The 20,889-nt window shown below is 58.1% G+C and overlaps 1 protein-coding gene across 1 annotated transcript in view; it reads right to left on the bottom strand.

Moving 5' to 3' along the window:
- NFATC1 (nuclear factor of activated T-cells, cytoplasmic, calcineurin-dependent 1) overlaps nucleotides 1-20,889 on the bottom strand; it is a 119,923-nt gene that overhangs the window by 43,599 nt on the left and 55,435 nt on the right. The window contains exons 7-8 of the mRNA XM_011934393.1: nucleotides 17,835-17,890; nucleotides 11,812-11,944 (exon numbers count right to left, since the gene is read on the bottom strand). Coding sequence (XP_011789783.1) covers nucleotides 11,812-11,944; nucleotides 17,835-17,890 — 189 coding nt within the window. The remainder of the gene's footprint in view (nucleotides 1-11,811; nucleotides 11,945-17,834; nucleotides 17,891-20,889) is intronic.

Genomic DNA, 20,889 nt, shown 5'->3' with positions numbered 1-20,889 from the left:
ACACCCCCGGAATGGGGTCACACTGGAATTACACCCCGGAACCGGGTCACGCTGGAATTACACCCCGGAACCGGGTCACGCTGGAATTACACCCCAGGAACCGGGTCAGGACTGGAATTACACCCCCGGAAACGGGTCATGCTGGAATTACACCCCCGGAACCGGGTCATGCTGGAATTATACCCCTGGAACCAGGTCACGCTGGAATTACACCCCAGGACGCTGGAATTACACCCCAGGAACTGGGTCACGCTGGAATTACACCCCCGGAACCAGGTCAGGGCTGGAATTACACCCCAGGACACTGGAATTACACCCCAGGAACCGGGTCAGGGCTGGAATTACACCCCAGGAATCCGGGCACGCTGGAATTATACCCCAGACGTCACATTCAGTCGTCACAACAGTGAGGCCCACTCGGTCCCATCTGAAGACAACGCTCACGCCTGGTGCATGAGGGTCTGCATGCTCTCAGCCCCGCATGCTCTCCTTAGTTGGGGCTGAAGGAGGTGCACAGACCCTGGCAGCGCCGGGGGAAGTTCCTGCAGGGAGGACTCTGCCTCCAGCCACCTGAATGTGGCCACCTCTGGGGCTGTCCTCTTCAGCTGAGGGTTCACGGATAGGGCAGAGCCCCAGGACTGCCTGTGCAAGTCGGGGGGCTGCGGAGAAGGCGCCCTCATGTAGATTGGGAAACCCTACAGGCCTCACTTTGTATTAGAAAGTCGAATATCTGGGCCGTGGGCTGCAACATCTTTTTGAAGGGGCAGCGGGAGGCGGTGCCTGTGGAGGGTGGGGCTCTAACCACTGTCTGGAGACCACAGGGCTGGGGTCATGTTCATCCAGGGGACGCATTTTGGCCTCAGGCCGTGGCCTCCCCACCAACTCTGCGGAGGCAGCCGGGCCTCAGGAACTGCCCCTTCCTGCCGTTCCAGCTTCAAGCATATGGTAAATCCACAGATGGCGAGTCCAGGACAAAGCCAGACGGCGGGAGCCCCAGAGGCAGGGCTTGGCCAGTGGTCTCTGTGAACTCAGGCCTGTGCCTCTGAGAGGCACAGGGGTCGCCGGAAACAGGCCCAGATGTGGGAGTGAGACGCTGGTGGGCGCCCACGTCTCTCCCGCTCAGAAGAGGCTGAGGTCCCGAACAGCCAAGCCTCCATTCTAAATTAAGCCAGTAATTCTCAGAGTTTATGATCTTTAGCAAAAGCACATGGCTGGAAGGTTAAATTAATACCCTGTTGGGATCCTCTCTTCACTGCACGGGATTTTCAGCCAGGGCCCAGAAACGTGGCCAGGCACAGGGGCCAGTGCGCCTCTTCTATGAAATGTCCCCCAAGCGCTTTAAAAACTGGTACCTGCCAGCTCTGCTGGACACTAAAGGCCCTGAGCACAGCTGTCCCATAAACAGCAGTGGCCATAAATCAGCCGCCCCATGGGCCAAGGCCAGCGATGCCAGAGAGCCGTCGGGGCCAGGGCGACCGGGTGGTGTCTGCTGCTGCTGGCCGGAGAACGCCAAGAACACGGCGCAGACGCGGCCCGTCTAAAACCGCAGTGGCACCGGCATTAACCCCCACATCTCTCCAGCCACTGGATTCTTCCTGGGGACGTCCTGACCCAGGATCGTGGTGGCGAGGGACACACGGCGCTGGGACACACGACCCACCTCCCCAGGATGCTGGCGGCCGGCAGTGGCGTCGGAATGCCTCGGCCACTTGCCCTGCGGGTTTGGAGCAGGCCCAGCACTGATGGGTCCACCTCCCCCAGGGGCAAGCAGAAGGCTGAGTGGACGCTTCACTGGGACCTCACCTGGTTGGCAGCTCCCGTCCCCCCACCCACAGGCAGGCGCTCCCTCTCTGAGGCCCGGGGCTCCAGCCTACAGAGGCTGTGGCAACACGCTCCTCACAGGAATAAACTCCTGTGCCTGCCTGCCGCCCCTCTCCCGCCCACAGCTATTTGCAGGGAGCTGGGGGCAGTGACTTGAAACCTGGGGTCGCCGCATGTGCCCCGCCCATGATGGCATCTTGTGAGTCTGCAGAGCCAGTCCTAGTCCCTTGGCAGCGTGAGTTGTGGGCATGGTCACCGCACTTGGAAGGTGGCCTGGGCTGACCCTGCAGGTGTCTGCGCCTGTTCCTGCCGCAGTGGCCCTCCCTGGGCTGGGGTCCCCATACGGCTTCTCTCAGCCTTGCCCGTGAGGTCTGGCTCAAGTCTGGGGTTGGCCGGATGGTTTCTCGGCCCTGGAGCAGCGTCTTGTGCCATCCCAGCTGCTCCAAAGCTGCCTCCCACCAGGGCCCGGCCTTCCCCAGGTGACTCCCCCATCTCCCTATCCTTGCCCCAAGGGGCACTGACATGAAGCACAGCCAGGGACAAAGGGCCGTGGACGGCAGGGACGCGCGAGGCACCTGGCACCCAGCACCTGCGGGGGATGTTTCTGGGTGGCCCCGCCTGACCCGCTGGCCCATGAGGATGTAGCGGGATATTCTCTGCTAAGTCAAGCCCCAGAGAGCTGCAGCCTTCCCAATACAAAGAGAAGCTGGAAAGTGTAAACTCACCTTCACAAGCAAAGGAAAGCCACACGGCTGCTTCCACATCCCAGCACCTAAGAAGCTGAAATGCACGAACATACTGCACCTGGGCTTGGCCTAAACTGTGCTTTTTGTGTGGGTTTCAGGGAAGCTGTATGCCTGCGCTGTAAATCAGAGCCTCGTGAGACGCATCCTATCAGTGAGGAAATGAGCGAGCGTCTGCACAAGAGCCTGGGAGTCTCACCTGTGGAGGGAGCCCCACAGGCCCCGTTCAGGCGGAGAGCACGTGTTCCGGGCTCACCCTGCGCCAGGCTGGCTGCCTCCTGATGACATCAGCCACGTGGGGCTGGGGTGGAGCATCAGCCACGTGGGGCTGGGGTGGAGGCAGCAAACAGATGGGCTCAGTAAAAGGGCAGCTCACTTTCAGGCTAAGCAACGGTGCACCAGAAACACCAATCACCTGAGGGTGAGTTTACGAAACTCGTTACAAAGAGCAGAGTGTGGAAGGCGAGTGCTGGCCTCAGCGCCGGCCGGCTTTACAAAGCATATTCCCACGGAGCAGGCTGGCTGCAGTGTCTACGGCAGCCCCGTTGTCCACAGTGGCTACCCCATTGTCCATGACAGCCCCATTGTCCACGGCAGCCCCAGCGTCCATGACAGCCCCTTGTCCACGACAGCCCCAGCGTCCACGACAGCCCCATTGTCCATGACAGCCCCATTGTCCACGGCAGCCCCACTGTCCACGGCAGCCCCAGCATCCACGGCAGCCCCATCGTTCACAGCGACTGTCTGTGGAGGCGGCGTGCAGTGGTTAGCGGTGTGCAGAGCTGACAGGTAAACCGTCCCCGCAGACCCAGGCCTCACACTGCATCCTCCGTGGAAGGCACTGAGGGCCTGTCCGGTGCCTGGTGCTGTTCTGGGGCCCAGCTTTTCCCTGACGCCACTGCAGAGTCTCTGCCTCGATAGCAGTGACGTCAGAAGCTAAGTCCTGGAGGGAGGCTTCTGCCCCAGGTGAGCACGACGTTTCCAGGCCCCGTGCAGGTGCCAATTCTGGCCAAAGACGCAGGCAGTGAGCTGGGAGAGCCTCTCCCCCAGGGCCTCCCCTGCCAAAGCCCCCACCATGGCCAGAGAGCATTCAGCACAATCCTGGCCTCTCTTTAAAGAGCCCCAAGCCTGGAAACTGGGCTCCCATCTCTACATGGCAACAGAAGGCAGGACGTGAGTGGACGTTACCCGCCACAGCCCCTCGAATGGTTCCGGTTCTAAAGCCCCAGCTGGATCCATGCAGCCCCAGGACAGGCAGAGCCCCTCACCTGGGGCGGACCTGGGGGCCCCTCACAGCTCCCAATGGCCCCGACTGCATCCTCCTCCCAACGTGGTCCCCTTGGCTGCCTTGGTGTGACCGGGCTCCTGCGGGACAGCTGGGGTCTTCATGGCTCCCAGATCAGGGCCCCCTTCTGCTATAAGACAGAGGTGACAAGATCTGAGAATGAAAATCGGCACGAGCCTGCCCCACCCGCCGGCTTCCTGTGCGGCTGGTGACCGGCAGCTCCTGGCTCCTCGGGGACTCTGTCTGCAGCACAGGGAGCACCTGGGGGTGGGCGGGGGGGGCCTGGGGACAAGAACAGGGACCTGGGGATGGGCAGGCAGGGGGGCAAGGGGCAGGCCCAGCCCTTTGGCTTTAGACAAGTGGGGTCAGTGCTATGGACGGAATCATGTCCCCTCAACCTCATGTTGAAGCCTTAACCCCCGAACGTGTGACTCTATTTGAGAACAGGGTTTGCAGGAGGTAACTGGGGGTTAAACAATATCATCAGGGCGGGGCCCTGATCCAATGGGACTGTCATCCCATGAAGAGGAAGAAACAAATTGCCTGTCCTGCCACGTGAGGATATGGCAGGATTTTGGCTGTCTGCAACCTGGAAAGGTCCTCACCAGAACCTGACCGTACCAGCCCCGACCTCAGACTTCCAGCCCCCAGAGCTATGAGAAATGAACGTCTGTTGTTTACAAGGCGCCCGGCCGGTGGTGCTCACTATGGAAGCCCCAAAGGCTGAGACGGTGCCCCGGACCCCCTTCCTGCGTCCACAGTAACATCTGGTCCCCAGCTGGCATTGGGGGCGGGGAGATCCAACACCGAGCTGCCTGCACGCTGCAGGTGCCATGCACAGCAAGGAACGATCCCAAGACAGTTCCCTTCTCCCCCAGGCCCCCATTTTTACGCAACCTCAAGTGTTTAGCTTGAATTACCCTACGAGGTACGCGCTACAGTACTGGACAAAAGGGGTTTTGTTCAAAGTCTAAACCCCTGAAAAACAAAGATCAGATTGTCTTCTGTTTGCTGTACGACAATAAAGTCCAAGTTTTGCCATCAACATAAACAACCAGGAATGACACCTCCAGGGCATGACTTTTCTCAAACAACGAAAGAAAACAGCGGATGGAGCTGTCCTCTCGCCCTTCCCTCGAGGCTGAGAGGGCATCATTTCTTCATGTTCAGAGCCAAGATCAGTTTCCAGAGCAGGTGAGGGACCCACGGCCCACCAGGGGGTGAATCTGCACCAACCAGGCACCACCTGATGGGAGACAGAGAAGGGTCCTTCCAAACTCCATCTGCCTTTGGGAATTCGTGCTCTCTCCCCGACTCTTCACTGGCGTTCCTGCTGAGGCATGTTCCAAGGTTTCCAGGAAGGCACACTCTTCCGGAGCCACAGCCACGTGAGTTGTTTCCAACCACGCACGCCACAGACCTCCAGGCTGAAACCGCAGCTCCGTGGCGGCTGACAACCGTGGCTAACCCCGGCGAGGAGCCCAGGACGGGCCCAAGTGCTTTTGCTCATGATCTCACTTTGCCTTCACACCCATCCTGCGTGTCGGTGGGGCTGAGAGAATTCCTTTTCCCTTGGGTTTATCACGTCGACCCCAAGCAACATCGGTGGGGGGCTTCCTACATACACAGAAGTGTGAAAACAGGCGCAGGGCTCAGTGACTTGACGGGGGTCTCGGGTGGCAGCGACGGAGCCAGGACGACACGGTAGCAGCGAGGGGAAGCGCGAGGGGGCCTCGGGCCGTGGGGCGCCCCATGCTGCTCCAGGGCACGGTGAGGCGGGATCTGCTGCCCAATTAGGCTGATGACAGAGGACGCTCCCACAGACCACGTAAGCCGAAACACACACTGGTCGGCTCACGCCAGTCCTCGCCTGGGTGGCCCTCCGTGTTCTGTGGGGCCAGGCTTTCCCACTCTGGCTGGAGCCACGGAGCAGCATGGCCGATGCCGTCTGGCAGCGTCTCCGCGTGGACAGGCGGGTCCCTCCCAGGTGCGCGGCCAACATCGCCAAGCTCAGGGTGCTCCTCTTGCCTCACGCATGTCCCGGAGCGCAGGCTTCCTGGCGCCCAGCCTCCCCACTGACTCACACCTCCTGGTTTGTTTTTGGTGGCCCATGGCCCTTAGATTTCTAAACAAGCCCCTTCCCGCCCTCTCATCCTGTCTCAGGCTCCCGGCCCCATCCTCCTTCTGGAGCCAGACTCGCCCAGCCCCAGGCGCGCCCATCGGATGCTGAGTCCTGTGGACTCTTCCACACCAGTCTGGATCCCGACGCTAGTTCCCTAATTCATTCCCCTCATCTCTGATTTCTGAAGGAGCCGTCTTCCACCCCAAATCCCTCCCGTTTTAAAACAGGACACGCACGGCCTGAGTGTCGGCTGGCTAGGATGCCTGGCGTCTTGCTGGTAGGGGTTTTGGCGAGCACATCTCCGGCTCTCCTTTTAATTGGAGCCCTTCTTTGGACATTTGGGGAGGTCTCCTGGGAGGCCTGGTGGGGCCGGCACCCCACAGCATGTGACAGAATTCCCTTCCCTCAGGTTTATAGCATCAACAGTGAGCATCCGAACACCCCTCCCTCACTCGCTGTCTGAGGAGTGAGGCAACCGACAAAACTGAAATTTGATAAGCGCTGCCTCCCTCCCTCGAGTGGTGGTGGGGCTTTCAGTAGAACAGGGATGAGAAGCCCGCAGGCCACTGCTCACAGGTGGGGCCAGCTCAGCTCCTGCCACTGACACACTTGGCAGCTGGGCTCCCAGACTCCTCGCCCCGTGGCCACCTGGAGCCCAGTGCAGGCCACACCGCGGGCTGGAAACGTCAGCATCATCTGCTCTGTTTGAAATCAGGTAGGACTTCTAAGCTGGGGCAGAGCTGGGCTGGAACATCAGTGTGGGGGGCCCGGCTTGACCCCCACAAGCTGCAGAAAGGGGAGGCCACCCTGGTTCCTGTGCAGGACGGAGCATGGAGTGTGGGTCGTCTGCGTTTTAGGCCCTTGGAGGGCACACAAGGGGTGCCAGGAGTATCTCTGCTTTAAGAACCTGTGACCAGGCCCTGGTGCATCCAGGCACCCACAGCCGACACATGGGAAGTCTCTCAAGGCTGAAACCCAGAGCGCCGCGAGGCCAGGGCTGACCTGGCATTGTCAGGAGCTGGGAGGCAGGTGCCATGATGGCGGGATCAGATGAGGGAACATGGGAGCCATGCCTGGGTGTCTGAAATGGGCAGGTTCACTTTGCAGTGAGAGCCGAGCTCAGGCCCGGCCCCAGGGTACCTACAAGTGAGGGGAGGGGAGAGGAAGAGGCCACAGGTGTTCGAGGCCCACCCAAGCTGTGCTGTTGGCCAGTGGCAACGAAAGGGCGATCTGGGGCCTCTGAGCATCTGCGGAGACCTCACGAACCTCACTGTCTCATGATCAAGCTTTACATGCAGTGGACATGGACATGGACAAAGTGAGCCGGAAAGTCCAGGGAAAAGGCAGAATGGGAAACCCCTGAGAAGGGGAGGCTGCTGGGCTGAGCAGGAGGGCGTGGAGGTCGGGCGGTGGCCCAGGGCCCGCCCATGAAAGGAAACCAGGAGGATCCCTTGCAGGGTGCTCTGAGCCCCGCAGCTCACGCAGCCCCAGCTGAGCTTCCTGAGGGCCTGGGCCGCGCTATCTGGAGGAGGCTTCCTAGAGGGGCTGGTTCTGTGGCCTGGGAAGTGCCAGCGGAGACAAGCCCCCAGCTGTTGACCCTGGGTGGTGTGCTCTGTGCATGGGGACCTCAGTTTCACAGCTACCCCCACCCCATGGCTCACACTCTGAGCAGCTCCCTCCAGTGACCTTCACTGGGGTGGACCCAAGGCCACAGGACCCCGGCTCCCTTTGTACCAACACCTCGCCGATGCCACAGTTATTGCTAGATTTAATAATCCATTGCAAACAGGGAAGTAATGGAATCTATTCCCCTTTCTACTGCTTGAGGCAGAAAGAGATTCTCAGGCCTAGGTCATCATTGCAGGGCCAGCAGAGGGGCTGCTGAGTAACGAGGGCGGGAAGCGCGTCTACCCTTCTTTGTGACGTTCGAGTCTCCAGCTGACTCCTGTCTGGTCTTGGGGCCCATGCCCACTCCCCATGACAGACCCCCAGATCCCGAGGCAGATGCGTCCCGATGCCCTCGCACCCCGGACATCGCGTTCTGTGGACAAAGCTGTTTCTGTGCCTGGATCATCACAGCAGCCACTCCCTGTCACCGGATGACCCTCAGCTGGACCGCGTGTCCCCTGAGGAAGGGGGCTCTGGCCACCAAAGGGACCCCCACAGAGGCAGGGCTGGCTGTGTGTTCTGTTCCCACGGGGACCGGCGGCCGGGAGCAGCTTCTCCTCGGCACTGATGGGGGAAAAGATCCGTGTCCCCAGCCCTGGGGCCCTGGAAGCGTTTCCAGGTAATCGACTAAAACGACTTCAGAAAAAAAGACCTGACAAGACCCAGTGATTTGTCATGTTTTATTTTCTTGTTTAAAAAAATACTGACTTTGGCAGGTAATTTTGAGTCTGTAACTTTGTTTTCTTTCTCCAAAGTGCCCGTGGCACCACACTGCCTACTCCTATCTGGGGGCATAAGTGCACCCCTCACGCAAGCTCCAGGCCACGCGGACACCGCCTTCTAACCAGACCTGGGCAGGGTCCCCACGTTCCGGGCTCGCCTCTCTCCGCCTGTAATGCTGACATTTTGGAATCACCTCTCGGAACCGCGAACCTTCGTGGTACCAGATCATCCCTCAGCCCTCCTAACACGCCTTCCGGGAGATTAAATTCAGGCCGCAGTTAAACAAAAACAGTGACAGACAAGCCGCTCAGGAAGCCTCTCTGTGGGCGTGTGTGTTCCAGCCTCTTTAACTGCAGACGACCTTTTCACTTTGCTCGCCGGGCAGCATCCCGGGACGTCAGGAGGGGCGGCCGGCAGGACTCCTCAAGGTCTGTGCCGCTCTGTTCATGGAGCTGATACATTCTGGTGGGAACTTTTCCCCATTTAACGCCTGGCCCCGCTAGGGAGGGTGAAGGGAACTCTCCATCTGGGCCCATCACAGACCATCAACCAAAGGCTCAGCCCCCCGAGCCCGGGGCCCTCTGCACTCAGATGCGTGACTCCCGGAGGCTGACCTGCGACCTTCTGACTTGAAAGGAGAGACGCCAGGCCACGGCCTCCCCGCACCACCTCCCCTGTGCAGCCCCCGCCCCGCCGCCTCCCCACGCTGTCTCCCCCTGTGCAGCCTCCCCTGTGCAGCCCCCCCGCGCTGCCTCCCCGTCCTGCCTGTGGGGACGGGAATTTTGAAGGAAAACCTAAAATGAGACTTGATTTTACAAACGTGTACATGAAAGGAATTCCACAGCTGGAGTTTCAGTGGGTTCATTTTTGTCATCTCGTGCATTTCAACAGCACATTTCACGACCCCAAGAGTCCGCCCCTCACTGCTGTGACCCGCGGGCGCACAGACCCAAAGCTCACCGGCACAGTGGAAACCCAGAATGCGAACGACCCCCCACACAACAGTGTAGAAAAGGGAAAAAGTAAACCAAGAGAAGCTTTGAGTCTGGCCGGGGCTTGCTAACCTGCTGTCCTCCACCCACACCCACCCGTCCTGCCTCCACTCCAGGTCCTGCAGAGCTGGCAACTATCTCTCAGACCCCGTGGAAGAAGCCATCCGAGCTGGACCCCAAGACACAGATGCACAGCACGGAGGATGAAGGTCCTGGAGTGGCCTTGGCGTCCTCAGACCCAGCCGGCGCTGCAGAGGCAGGAGGTGCAGTGGGGACGCGGGACGGAACACGGATACCTGGGTGCTGGTTTCCATTCGTTCGTTTATTTATTTAAGAACCACACCGCCAGTGGCCTCGAGGTAGGCACAGTGTCAACACTGGGGGTCTCGCCCTGCAGCAGCCTGGGGGCTCTGCCGAGGGGCTCACAGTCTGGTGCAAGTTGTGGTCACAGCCCTCAGGACCAGCTGGGGTGACAGGGAGCCGGGGAGCCCCTGGGGCCTGGTCAGTGTACTCGTGGGGGCCTGGGAAGGTCACCCAGGGACTCTGGCGCTACGTCCAGGAGAGGAGAGACGACAGAGGCAAAGAGAGGGAGGACGGGCGAAGGCTGGTGTCCAGGGCGAGCCTGGGGAACCCGGCCTGTGTTGAGCCATGCTGGGGCAGATGGCGGGTGGAGGGTGTAGCCGGGACACTGGGCGGGGGTCCAGGAGAGACGTCCACGCTGGGCACGGAGCTGAGAGGGGAGCTGAGGCTGACCGAGGCAGAAGCACGGCTGGTAGGAGAGGACGGCCGGCTGCCGGGCGGGGTGTGGACAGGAGGTAACAGGAGCGGCTCAACCCCACCGGCTTCATGTTGTGGCCATGGTCCTAGGCGCCTCCACCTCCCGCCTGTGAAGGGCAGGCATCACACACCCCTTCGTCTGCCTCTGAGACGCGTGATCTGTGCTAAACTCGGTGCTGCTCAAACCCACAGTGGGGACTGCCGGGTGCCGAGCAAAGAAGAAAAAAATTGATGCACTGCTCCAGAAAGCAGTCCTTCTCTGTAAGGCCTAGGTTTTCTTTAAAACATTCCATTTCTGGTCAACCATGCTTGAAGTTTAATTAGGACACAATCATTATATTTTCAGAAAAAGATGAAATATTTTCTTCTGTGAGATATATTGTACTTTGTTCCAAGAATGGCTCGGGCTCACTAAGTGTGGGTGGCACAGATCACATAAACCGCAGGGGGGTCCCAGAACGTGAGGCTCTTCCCCGCGAGGGCTGGGCTGGGGGCTACCCATCACCCCCACAGCTCTGTCTCACAGACACTCTCAGGGTACAGCGGCTGTACAGCGAAACCCCATTTTCCACCTGTTGAGAGGCATTTCTAGAGCTTGCCTGACAAAACGGGGAGTCCCAACAGTTCAGTGTGAACGTGGGGATTCGAGGGCGTTCTTAGAATCTGGTCTATGACAAATGCTGTTTACATTCAGAGAAAACGGAGACCTTCAAAAACGCCCCCAAAACGCCCCGACTTTACTAACAAAACGCGGCTGCTTTTGCAATTGGTTTGCAGTGTGTCATTTCCCTCTGGAATGACGATAGGAATTTCTGCAGTTTTTAGAAAAAAAGCGATACAAAAAGATTGTTGATGTTAGCTAGGCTTACCCAAAATACAGAAAATTCAGGATGACAGCTAACCCTGTCCTCTCCGAGCTTGGGGGGGGGGGTGGCCTGTACCCACAAAGGAAGCCCGGGATGGCGTGGGGGACACCTTTCTCTTCTACTGGTTCAGAGACTAAAAAAACAAACTCAATGGTATCTTCTTTCAGAAAACACCCTGAAGGTTAAAAACATAAGCTGATTTTTTTTTTTTTTTTTTTGAGTGGAAAGGAGCCATTCCCACGGCGGTTAAGGGACAGGCAGGTTGAGGAGAAGGTGCCCCAGCCTGGATGCCCGTGGTCCCAGGAGATGAAATTACCCCTGGAGAAGTGTCTTGGGGACGTCCGCCCAGCACAAAGCTCGTTCACCATCCTTAAAGACCACATCAGGACTAGAGGCTTAAAAGCAAAGTTTATTCCTAAAGTTGCCTGCAAAATAGCTGTACCTATTTGCCTTTTCACCTGAAGCAGCTTTAGGATGCAAATGCACACCAGGACCCCCTCAGTTTTTTGGAGCAGAAGAGCCACGTTTTCCCCTTGGCTGTTACACACATTCGCAAGAAGCGGAATAACCGTGACTATCTGAGTATGCAACCCCCCCACCAAACCCCAACAGGGACCAAGGAAAATGCATCCAAAAAAAGCTTTCCTTTTCCTTTCCTTCTCAGGGAATCGATGACTCAGTGTCACTAACGGGACATCACACAGTTAAACGTGCAACACGCCATGCTGCTTTACGGCGACGTCGTTTCTGCGTCTTTAGAAAAAGCACCCCACGCGCTCATTTTCACTGCTTAAGGTTAGAAAGATGGCGTTACCGTTGGCGGGAAGGTAGGTGAAACGCTGGTACTGGCTTCGCTTTCTCTTCCCGTTGCAGACGTAGAAACTGACGTGAACAGGGCTGGTTATCCTCTGATTCCGAAACGGCGGGATCTCAACCACCAGAGAATTCTAGAGGAGAAGGGCACACAGGAGGCACAATTAGCACCAGGCAGGCGACGGCTGCCGCGCCACGGCGGCCACACAGCAACCCTGCGTTTCCATGGCGGTACGGGATGCTGTGACGGTAAACTCCTGGCTGGCCACCTGGGCGTCCAGAAGCAGCCGACGACAGCCCTGGACGCTCTGTGCCACCTGCACTTGTGTGTGGACTCTCACAGGAAAGGGATGCCCTTGGCTTCTTGCACACCTAGGAGCCGGGAGGCTTCCTCAGAGCAGTGGAGCAAACAGGACCAACCTCAAGACTGAAATCTTGTCACTTGAGGGAAAGAGAAGCTGTGAACAGAACTGGGACCTGAGGTGCCTGAGGGTGGAGGCTGCCCGGGGCCACCTGGGCAAGGGGCCTGGCGGGGATGCAAAAGGCTCTGCCTACTCCGATGCCAAAGCGTTGGTGACCTTCAGAAAACGACCCAAGGCCCCAGCGCTGGCCGCTGTGTGATGGAAGTGCTCGGTGGCCCAGCACCTGCTCGGACGACTGCAGTGAAACCCGGAGGAGCAGGTGCATCCTGGAGACGCGGTCTCCGGGGAGGGTCTGTGTTTGTCACATTTGATGATGGCCGAGGCCCTCAACCAGACCCCAAATTCACTCCAGCTGAGGAAGAGGAGGTGGACCCTGACGCCCGCAGACCCTGGGGTGGGAACAGCCAAGGGCACGGAGGCACACACAGCAGAGGGCGGCATGTGGAGGCTGCCGTTACCTTTTCATGTTTTTGTATAAGAGTCAGCAGCACGTTTGCAAAACTCATGCTCTCTCAAGTACACACACGAAACGCAAGCCATGGGGTGTGGCGCTGTTCGCAGAGGTCGGGGCTGGGTGCGGGACTGGGGTACAGAGATCCCGACCACTTGCTCAGGCCCCAGCATTACTTGGGGCTCTAATGACCCTAAATGACTGCGGCGATGCGGGCATCCCTGCCGAGGGCGATACTTGGTATCTGGGGAGAGGCTTGGTGGGAGTCGCGTCTATGAAGTTTAATTTTTATAATCATATGACTTAGTTTAACAAGCAGGAGAAAAATCCATTGTATTACTTCTTTTGTTAAAATAATTAATTATAGCACAGCACCTAGCTTAATAGCTAAATTGATTGAATCATGTTAACAATAAAATCTTGTGAGTGTTAAAGACAGAAAACTGAAGATAACTTCAGGTCCAGGTTCTCTCATTTACAAATAATGAAAGAGCTGAGGCCCAGACACCGATGCAGAGGGGCCATGTCCGCCTGTGCCCTCCCTGGGGCTCTGTGCCTTGGGGCCACACTTGCTCCTGGCAGCCGGTCTGTGTTGTTTAATTAACTGCAGTTCATTGGGACGAAGCAGAAGCCACGGCACACGGGCATCTTCCTGCCTTTGCCCCTCATCAGAGCTGCTCCAGGAGAGCTGAAGCTGCCGCTGGAAGGACCACAAGTTCTGTCAATGCCCACGCAGCCTGGGCTGCCCCCACAGCACTGTGGGTCTGGGCTTCGCCTGGCCTGGCCATCTCCTGGGCTGACCCAGGAAGCTCTGGCCGCCCGGAGCCTGTCTTGGCATTTGTATGGGGGATAAAGAGACACTTCCTCCAAGGCTGTTTTCTGAATTCAGCAGTGCTCAGGGCAGCTGCTACAGCAGCAGGGTCTTTAGAGCAGAAGCAGCTGAGGGAAGAGACAAGAAGGAAACGTCTCACGGAAGCTGAGACTGAAATAAAAACGGGCCGGGAGGCACTCAGAGGCAGTGGCGAGAGGAGTGGAGGCGGGGACCCCATGGGACAGGCTGGTGTGGAGGTGAGGACCCCCTGGGCCAGGCTGGATAGGCGGAGGCGGGGACCCCGTGGGCCAGGCTGGATGGGCGGAGGCAGGAACCTGTGGGCCAGGCTGGGGTAGAGGCGGGGACCCCATGAGGCAGGCTGGACGGTGCATACCAGTTTTCCTAGGTCCTACCTGACTGGGAAGGGCCTGTGTCGATGTGGGCACAGGCCAACCCACTTCATCTCTCTAAATAGACAAATTATATGACAAAAATACTATCTCTGTGGGAGCACTGCCACTTAAATACACAGAGAAGGAAGCGATAAAGAAGAAACATGGAAGAGCGGGAAGGGAGAGGGAAACTCGTCCGAACCGGAAAAAATACAGGCTCCAAACGGCACCAGCACCCACGCAACCTGCTTTAAAACTCCACTGTTGAGATGAGGCTCATACACTTACTTATAGAAAGTACAAAAACCATAGACACAGCACATCCCATTTCGTTTACGCGCAGGCAGCACAGTGGCTCACACCTGTCATCCCAGCACTTTGGGAGGCCCAGGCGGGAGGATTGCTTGAGCCCAGGAGTTCAGGACCAGCCCGGGCAACACTGCGAGGCCCCATCTCTACAAAAATTTAAAAATTAGCTGGGCAGGATAGGGCACACCTGTGTTCCCAGCTACTGGTGAGGCTGAGGCATGAGAATTGCTTCAGCACGCGAGATCGAGGCTGCAGTGAGCTGTGATCAAGTCACTGTACTCCAGCTTGGATGACAGAGCAAGACCCTGTCTCAAAAAAAAAATATATATATATACACACACACACACACACACACACATATACACACACATACACACACACAGAGACACGTATGTACACAATATAATGTATGTAATGTGTGTATGTGTGTGTGTCTGCATGAACATCTACACACAAAGCAGCAAAAGGAGCAGGACGCATGCCCAATGCCAGCAGTGGTTATGTCTACGTTGGTGAGACTACACTAGGTTTTATTTCCTTTTTTATATTGTCCAAATGTCCACGATGAGTATGAAGTTCCTTTAGGATGAGAAAAAATATATATTAAAGCAAACTCCATTTAAGGGACTAAAAATGAAACAGGAGGCCAGGTGTGGTGGCTCACGCCTGTAATCCCAGCACTTTAGGAGGCCGAGGCAGGTGGATCACTTGAGGTCAGGAGTTGAAGATCAGCCTGGACAACATGGTGAAACCCTGTCTCTACTGAAAAAAATACAAAAACATTAGCCAGGCATGGTGGCTGGCGCCTGTAGTCCTAGCTACTTGGGAGACTGAGGCATGAGAATCGCTGGAACCTGGGAGGCAGAGGCTGCAATGAGCCGAGATTGAGCCACCACACTCCAATCTACATGACAGAGCAAGACTGTCTCAAAAAAAAAAAAAAAAAAAAACAGTAAACATGAAGTACATAATTTTTCACATGTGCTCTTAAATTTCTTTTAAAACATACAGCTGTTAAGCGTCCTTCAAAATATGCCAGTGTCAAAAGTAAAACAGAAAATTACAGAGAATGTGGATGTCGGCTTGGCTGGGATTGTTTTCAATGCGGAAAGGCTCACGGCTCCTCCAGACTGCTCTACCGGCCTAGGGGGACAGGGCAGGCCGGCTCCAGCATCCTGCGTCCCACATCCTGTGTCCCGCATCCCGCGTGCATGTGCGGAGCTGGCGAAGCCTGTGGAGACCCCGACAGGGCCAGGGCCAGGGCGGGTGGGCAGCACAAGGCCAGGCGCCAGGCTACGATGCCCGCAGGCAGAGGGATGGAGAGCCAGGAGGTCAGTGTCCCCAGCACAGACGCAGAGCAGAGCAAGGGCAGCCCAGTGGAAGGAATGAACCAGACACCTGGTGGGCGGGGAGGCCCTGTGACGACCTCGTGAGCAGAGGCTGCCAGTCCCCTGGGCAGGTGCAAAGCCCCGGCCAGCGGGGAGCCACAGACCTTCTGGGCACAGGAAATGGCTGCAGGCAGGAGAGGCCGGTATGGCCAGGGCAACGGGCTGCAGGAAGGAGGCCAGTACGGACACGGGAATGGGCTGTGGGGAGGAGAGGCTGGTACAGCGGCTCGGGCTGCTTCTGCCTGTGGCCGGCCATTCCCAGGACGCTTCTGAGCACCCTGACCCGCTGGCTGTGGGGTAGGCCGAGATGCCTTCCTCTGAGCGCCGGCCTGCCCTGGGGCTCCAGCTTTCCTCGAGGGGCTTCTCAGGTGAAGGTAAGAAAAGCGACAGCATTGAACCAGAGCTCTGCGAGTGCCAGGAGCTTTGGAGAGGCCTGAGCACCACTGAAGCTGCAGGTGAGCTCACTTCACCCAGGGCCAGGGAGGAGCCTCTTCCATCTGATAACCACTTGGAAAGGGTTCCGGGAAGGGGATGGGCCCTCGGGGGAAGGGCGCTGAAGTGGCAGCGTGGAAGACGCGGCTATTCTGACAGAGCTGCCTCTCGGGACAGGGAGTGAAGGTGCCAGCACCACTCTCCATGGAGGCCACCGACCCCCCCCCCCACCAGCAGGAGATGACCTCAAGACCCCTCCCCGGTGTCCCGTCCACCTGCCTCCGGCCGCCCCAGATCGGCGCTTCCCTGAGGTTTCTGAACGGATCAGCTTCCACCTGCACACACTGAGTGGATGCACAAGACTTCCCCGACCCCCAGGGACACACACTGCTGAGCTTGGAAGCACGTTCACATCTTCAAAACCCCCTTGTGAGCCATGTGGTATCTTATGTTGGCCTAAAGATTTCTACTGCTTTTATAGGACTAAATAGAACACTCAAAGAATCCAAGGTAGGGATCAATCCAACTGTATCGATAATAAGTAAACATCAGGTCGGGCACAGTGGCTCCCGCCTGTAATCACAGCACTTTGGGAGGCTGAGGCGGGTGGATCACCTGAGGTTGGGAGTTCGAGACCTGCCTGACCAACATGGAGAAACCCCGTCTCTACTAAAAATACAAAATTAGCCGGGTGTGGCGGCACATGCCTGTAATCCCAGCTACTCGGGAGGCTGAGGCAGGAGAATCGCTTGAACCCGGGAGGTGGAGGTTGCAGTGAGCCGAGATCACGCCACTGCACTCCGGCCTGGGCAACAAGAGCGAAACTCTGTTTCACAAAACAAAAACAAACAAACAAAAACAAACAATGAAACATTAACGATCTACATGTGCCAATTACAAGACAGCATCAGAGAGGATCCAAGACACCAACAAGAAGACGTTGCCTCCAAGAAACCACTTTAAACATGAACACTTGGAGTATGAGAGATGCACGCAGCAGCCGGCACCTCAGGGAGATTTGGGAGCAGCGACAACCGTCCAGACAAAAGGTCATCTCCATGACTAGCCAATCCGAGGACGGTCATTATCCTCAGGCACCCACCACATGCACATGGTGCCAGGGAAGCTGTGGCGGGTGACTGGGGGTGCTGGAAACGGCCCGGTGACAGCAGAAGCATGACCCGGCCATGCGTCTGCCATGGCCCCATACACGTGCACCACCCCCTGACAGGCTGTGGCCAGTCGTGAGTCCAGGAGCCACGCCCAGGCTTTTGTGCCTGGGTCACCATCACCGCAGAGGCTGGTGCGATCGGCGGCCTCGGAGGATGGGGTGAGAGTCCCCATGGGGATGCCGCAGAGCCCTGCCCTCGGTGCTGCCAGCGGGTCTGGGCAGGTGCTGGCCACGCCCCGGGAACTCAGCACAGCACCGATTCCCAGGGGCCCGCTCCGTGCCAGGTGACGGTGACAGCAAGGGGACAGCAAAGGGCGGGAGGGTCCGTGTGAGATGACCTTCCCTGGGCTGTCTCAGCGCCAGGACGTGGGAGGGAGGCAGCCCTCAGCCTGCCCGGCACTGTCCCCAGCTGCCAGGGCTCTGACCTGACCCTGACAGGTTGGGTGCAGCACATGGTGCTTCGGCAAGTACTTGGCGATTCTGTTTGTTACTGGTTCTGTTACTCTATGCATTATTTTTATTTGTTTCATTTTAACAAGCAGGAACCCCACTTCCTGAGGCCCTGGGGACCCACAGTGGCTCCAGCAGACCCCAGCCTCCCAAGCCCTGGGGACCCGCAGTGGCTCCAGCTGCGCCAAAGGCACTCACCGGCTTGCACAGGTCACGATCGGTTTTCGCTTCCATCTCCCAGACGTGGTGGCCATCTGGAAGAAAGGAGCAGGAAACGTCTGTGACTTTGTGTGGCGGGGAGCCCCCTCCCCGAAGTCCCCATGTGATCCAGACCCAGGGCCCTGAGCCCGGAGAGTGCCTTGTCCCGGGAGATCCATGTAGGCCCATCCCAGGGGTTTTGTGGAGGGCAGCGCCTCAGCACCCATGTGCCCAGGCGGGGCCCCAAGCTCAACGCCAAAGTTCCCCTGGGAGCCTGGGGAAGCTGAGAACACGTGGCTCAGGGCTTGTTCTGACCCCAGCCCTGGGTGGGAAGGACGACAGGGCAGGCGCATCCCAGGAATCGGTCCTGGCCCTGCATCTCCTGGCCTCACAGCCTGAGGACAGGTCACGGGAGGGTTTCTATGCCCCCATCCTCTCCAGGGAGAGCAGGTGTGAGGGGGAGCAGGTACCCCATCATCAGAGCGCGTGCAGGGCATCTGTGCGTGGACCTGGGGCCCGGCTCTGCAGTCCCTGGCCCAGCCTCCCAGGGATGCAGGAGGTGTGAGTGGCGACGGGGGGCCGGGGGCTCCACACCAGGGTGCGATGCCTGCTCCTGCTGGAGTCTACTCTGGTGGAAGAGGGCCTGGCCGCTGGCCCTGCCTCTGTGCAAAGGAACCACTGGGTAAATGCGAAGAGCCTTCCTCTGACAACTTCTTGCCCATCAGGAGACAGAAATGCAAAACACAGGTATTTTTAGCCTTTCCCCAGTGGCCATTTGCATGTTTTTTAAAAATGAAAAGGCTCCCAGAGGTGCAGTGAAAGGACGCGTTGTTCTCTCTGCTCCACGCCCCGCAGAGTGGGGGCTCCAGGCGCACACACGGACAAAGGTGGCCGCACCACAGCCTGGCCCCTCTGATGGGCTGAGTTTGGGGCAATTATCTCAAACTAACAGATGTCAGTCTCCTACAGTCTCTTCCTCTCTTTTATCTTCTCCAAAATAAAGTCTGCTCCCAAAACCAACAGTTACAGGTATACACACTTAAGTTTATCCTTATGCTCTGTCTCCAAAGAAGAAAACGTGTCTGTTACAAACCCTCAATTACTGAAAAATCAGACAAAATCTCCTTTTTCTCTGTTACAGTGCCGGGCTGCTGCCTGCGTGGAGGGTGGAGAGAGGAAATGTGAGTCACACAGGACCCCCGAGCCGCCCAGCCAAGCCCCGGCCACGCCAGCCCGGGACGCCCGAGGTCCCCACGCAAATCACCCGCCAGATGAGCCCACTCGACAGAGCCTGGCATCCATCTCTCCTCTAGGAAAAAAATAACAGGAAACTAAAAAATACACTCGGTTGCGCTGGAAGGCATCTGAGTTTCACGAAGCAGCAAGGAGCCGGGAAGAAAGAGGCGTTTTCACTCCGGCACGGGTGTTGGTGACAGTGGATTCCCGGAAGCCCCCAGCCCAGACGCACCAGGCGGCTCAGAAGCCCTCCACCCCCACTTCATAAAAATCCAAATCACTCTGTGTGTAACCAAGTCTTCTGGCTGTTTAGTATCTTTTAAAAACGACTTTCGGAGTTTTCTTATGACAAAGCCCATCTTTGGGGTGAGGCCCTGTCTGCACCCCACAAAAGACTGTGCTCCTCTGAGGCTCCGGAGCATAGCAGGCTATGGTTAGCTCTCCGCCCAGCCCGAGAAGCTCAGAGTCACAGCTTCAGCTTCCCCAGGAACTTCCCTGAGGCTGTGGAGGCCTTTGGCACCAGGAAGGGGAGGGAGGTTGATTGTGCTGAGCAGGAGGGACGCTGAGGCGCACAGGGCCCGGACGCTGTGTTTAATGACACCCCAAGGAGACACCATTTTTGCAGCCGAGGCAACACAGCCCGTTCCTCTCTTTATGTCCCGAGAAGGGAGAGGGACTCCAGCCGTCTCCCCACGGCCTCCTTCAGGCGGCTGCCCCACAGCAGTCAGTCCATGAAAAGCAAATGGAACGACGGCATGGAGGCGTCTTTTTCCTCCAGTGCCTTGTGAACCTGTGGGGAACCAGCCTTGCCGGAGCAGCCCCAAGGGGAGCCACGTCTGCGTGGCCAGCCAGGCCCAGCTCAGCACCTGCCACGGAGCAGCCTCCACCACACACCTGGGAGCGCCCGCCCGGCAATCCCTGCGCAGGTGGGAGTAGATGCGCTTAGACTTCCCCCGAAAGTGTGGGGAACCGACAAACATCCCTGCCGTCCTCAAAGACCCTGGCTGAGCCAGCGCCTGTGGCCTTCCCTCTCGGAGGCAGGGCCTCTCCCCGCGGTCTCCGCTGTCCGTGGCCGTTTCACGGTCGACCAGGGTGAGGGTGAGGGCAGGCTTTCTGTTTCTGCTTAAGGCTCATAAAGTAAGTCTTTCAAAGGCAATATATATTCATGGCCAGAAATGTCTATCTAGCAATTGCTTCCAGAACAAGACAAAGCACTGAGGCTGCTGAAAGATGGAAGTAACCTTGCATCTCAGGAAAGGAGATGCAGGGCCGCGTCCCGCTGGCAAGAGCATTGCCATGGAGGCTCCCGGCTCCGTGGAGGCCCAGGCGGGCAGGGCCGGCCCCCGCGCTGTTCAAAACCCAGCCCCTGGCAGGAAGGAAGGCAGCCGGCTCTGAAAGGGCCTTTGTGTTCAGCCTTATCAGGCTCCGAGTCCTCAGTAGGAACCTGCCTGAGTGCAGGAGTAAAAATATTCCAGATCATTAGGGAATTCCCTGCAGTCTGAGTCATCGGGAGGCTTCCCTGCCACACCCGCGAGGTTTCCACACAGGCAGGCCTGCGGGCCCAGGAGCCTCCCAGACCCGCCAGGACCCGCCGTCTGGAGCCGGGCCACCCCCACGCTGGCGCTGACGCTGAGCCACTGTTTCCACAGAGAAAGCCACGAGGGCCACTGATGGAAGCAGCAGCGTCCCTGGGTCCCATGGAGCCCCTGAGTCCTGCACCCTGTGGCGTCCTCCTGCCCTGCTGCTCCCCACGGCGTCCTCCTGCCTTGCTCCCCGTGGCGTCCTCCTGCCCTGCTGCTCCCCACGGCGTCCTCCTGCC

This window comes from Colobus angolensis, unplaced genomic scaffold (genome assembly GCF_000951035.1).
Source record: "Colobus angolensis palliatus isolate OR3802 unplaced genomic scaffold, Cang.pa_1.0 Scaffold135, whole genome shotgun sequence".
Taxonomy (NCBI): domain Eukaryota; kingdom Metazoa; phylum Chordata; class Mammalia; order Primates; family Cercopithecidae; genus Colobus; species Colobus angolensis.
Note: the sequence above shows the minus strand (reverse complement) of the source record. Positions and strands in the feature narration are given on the sequence as shown.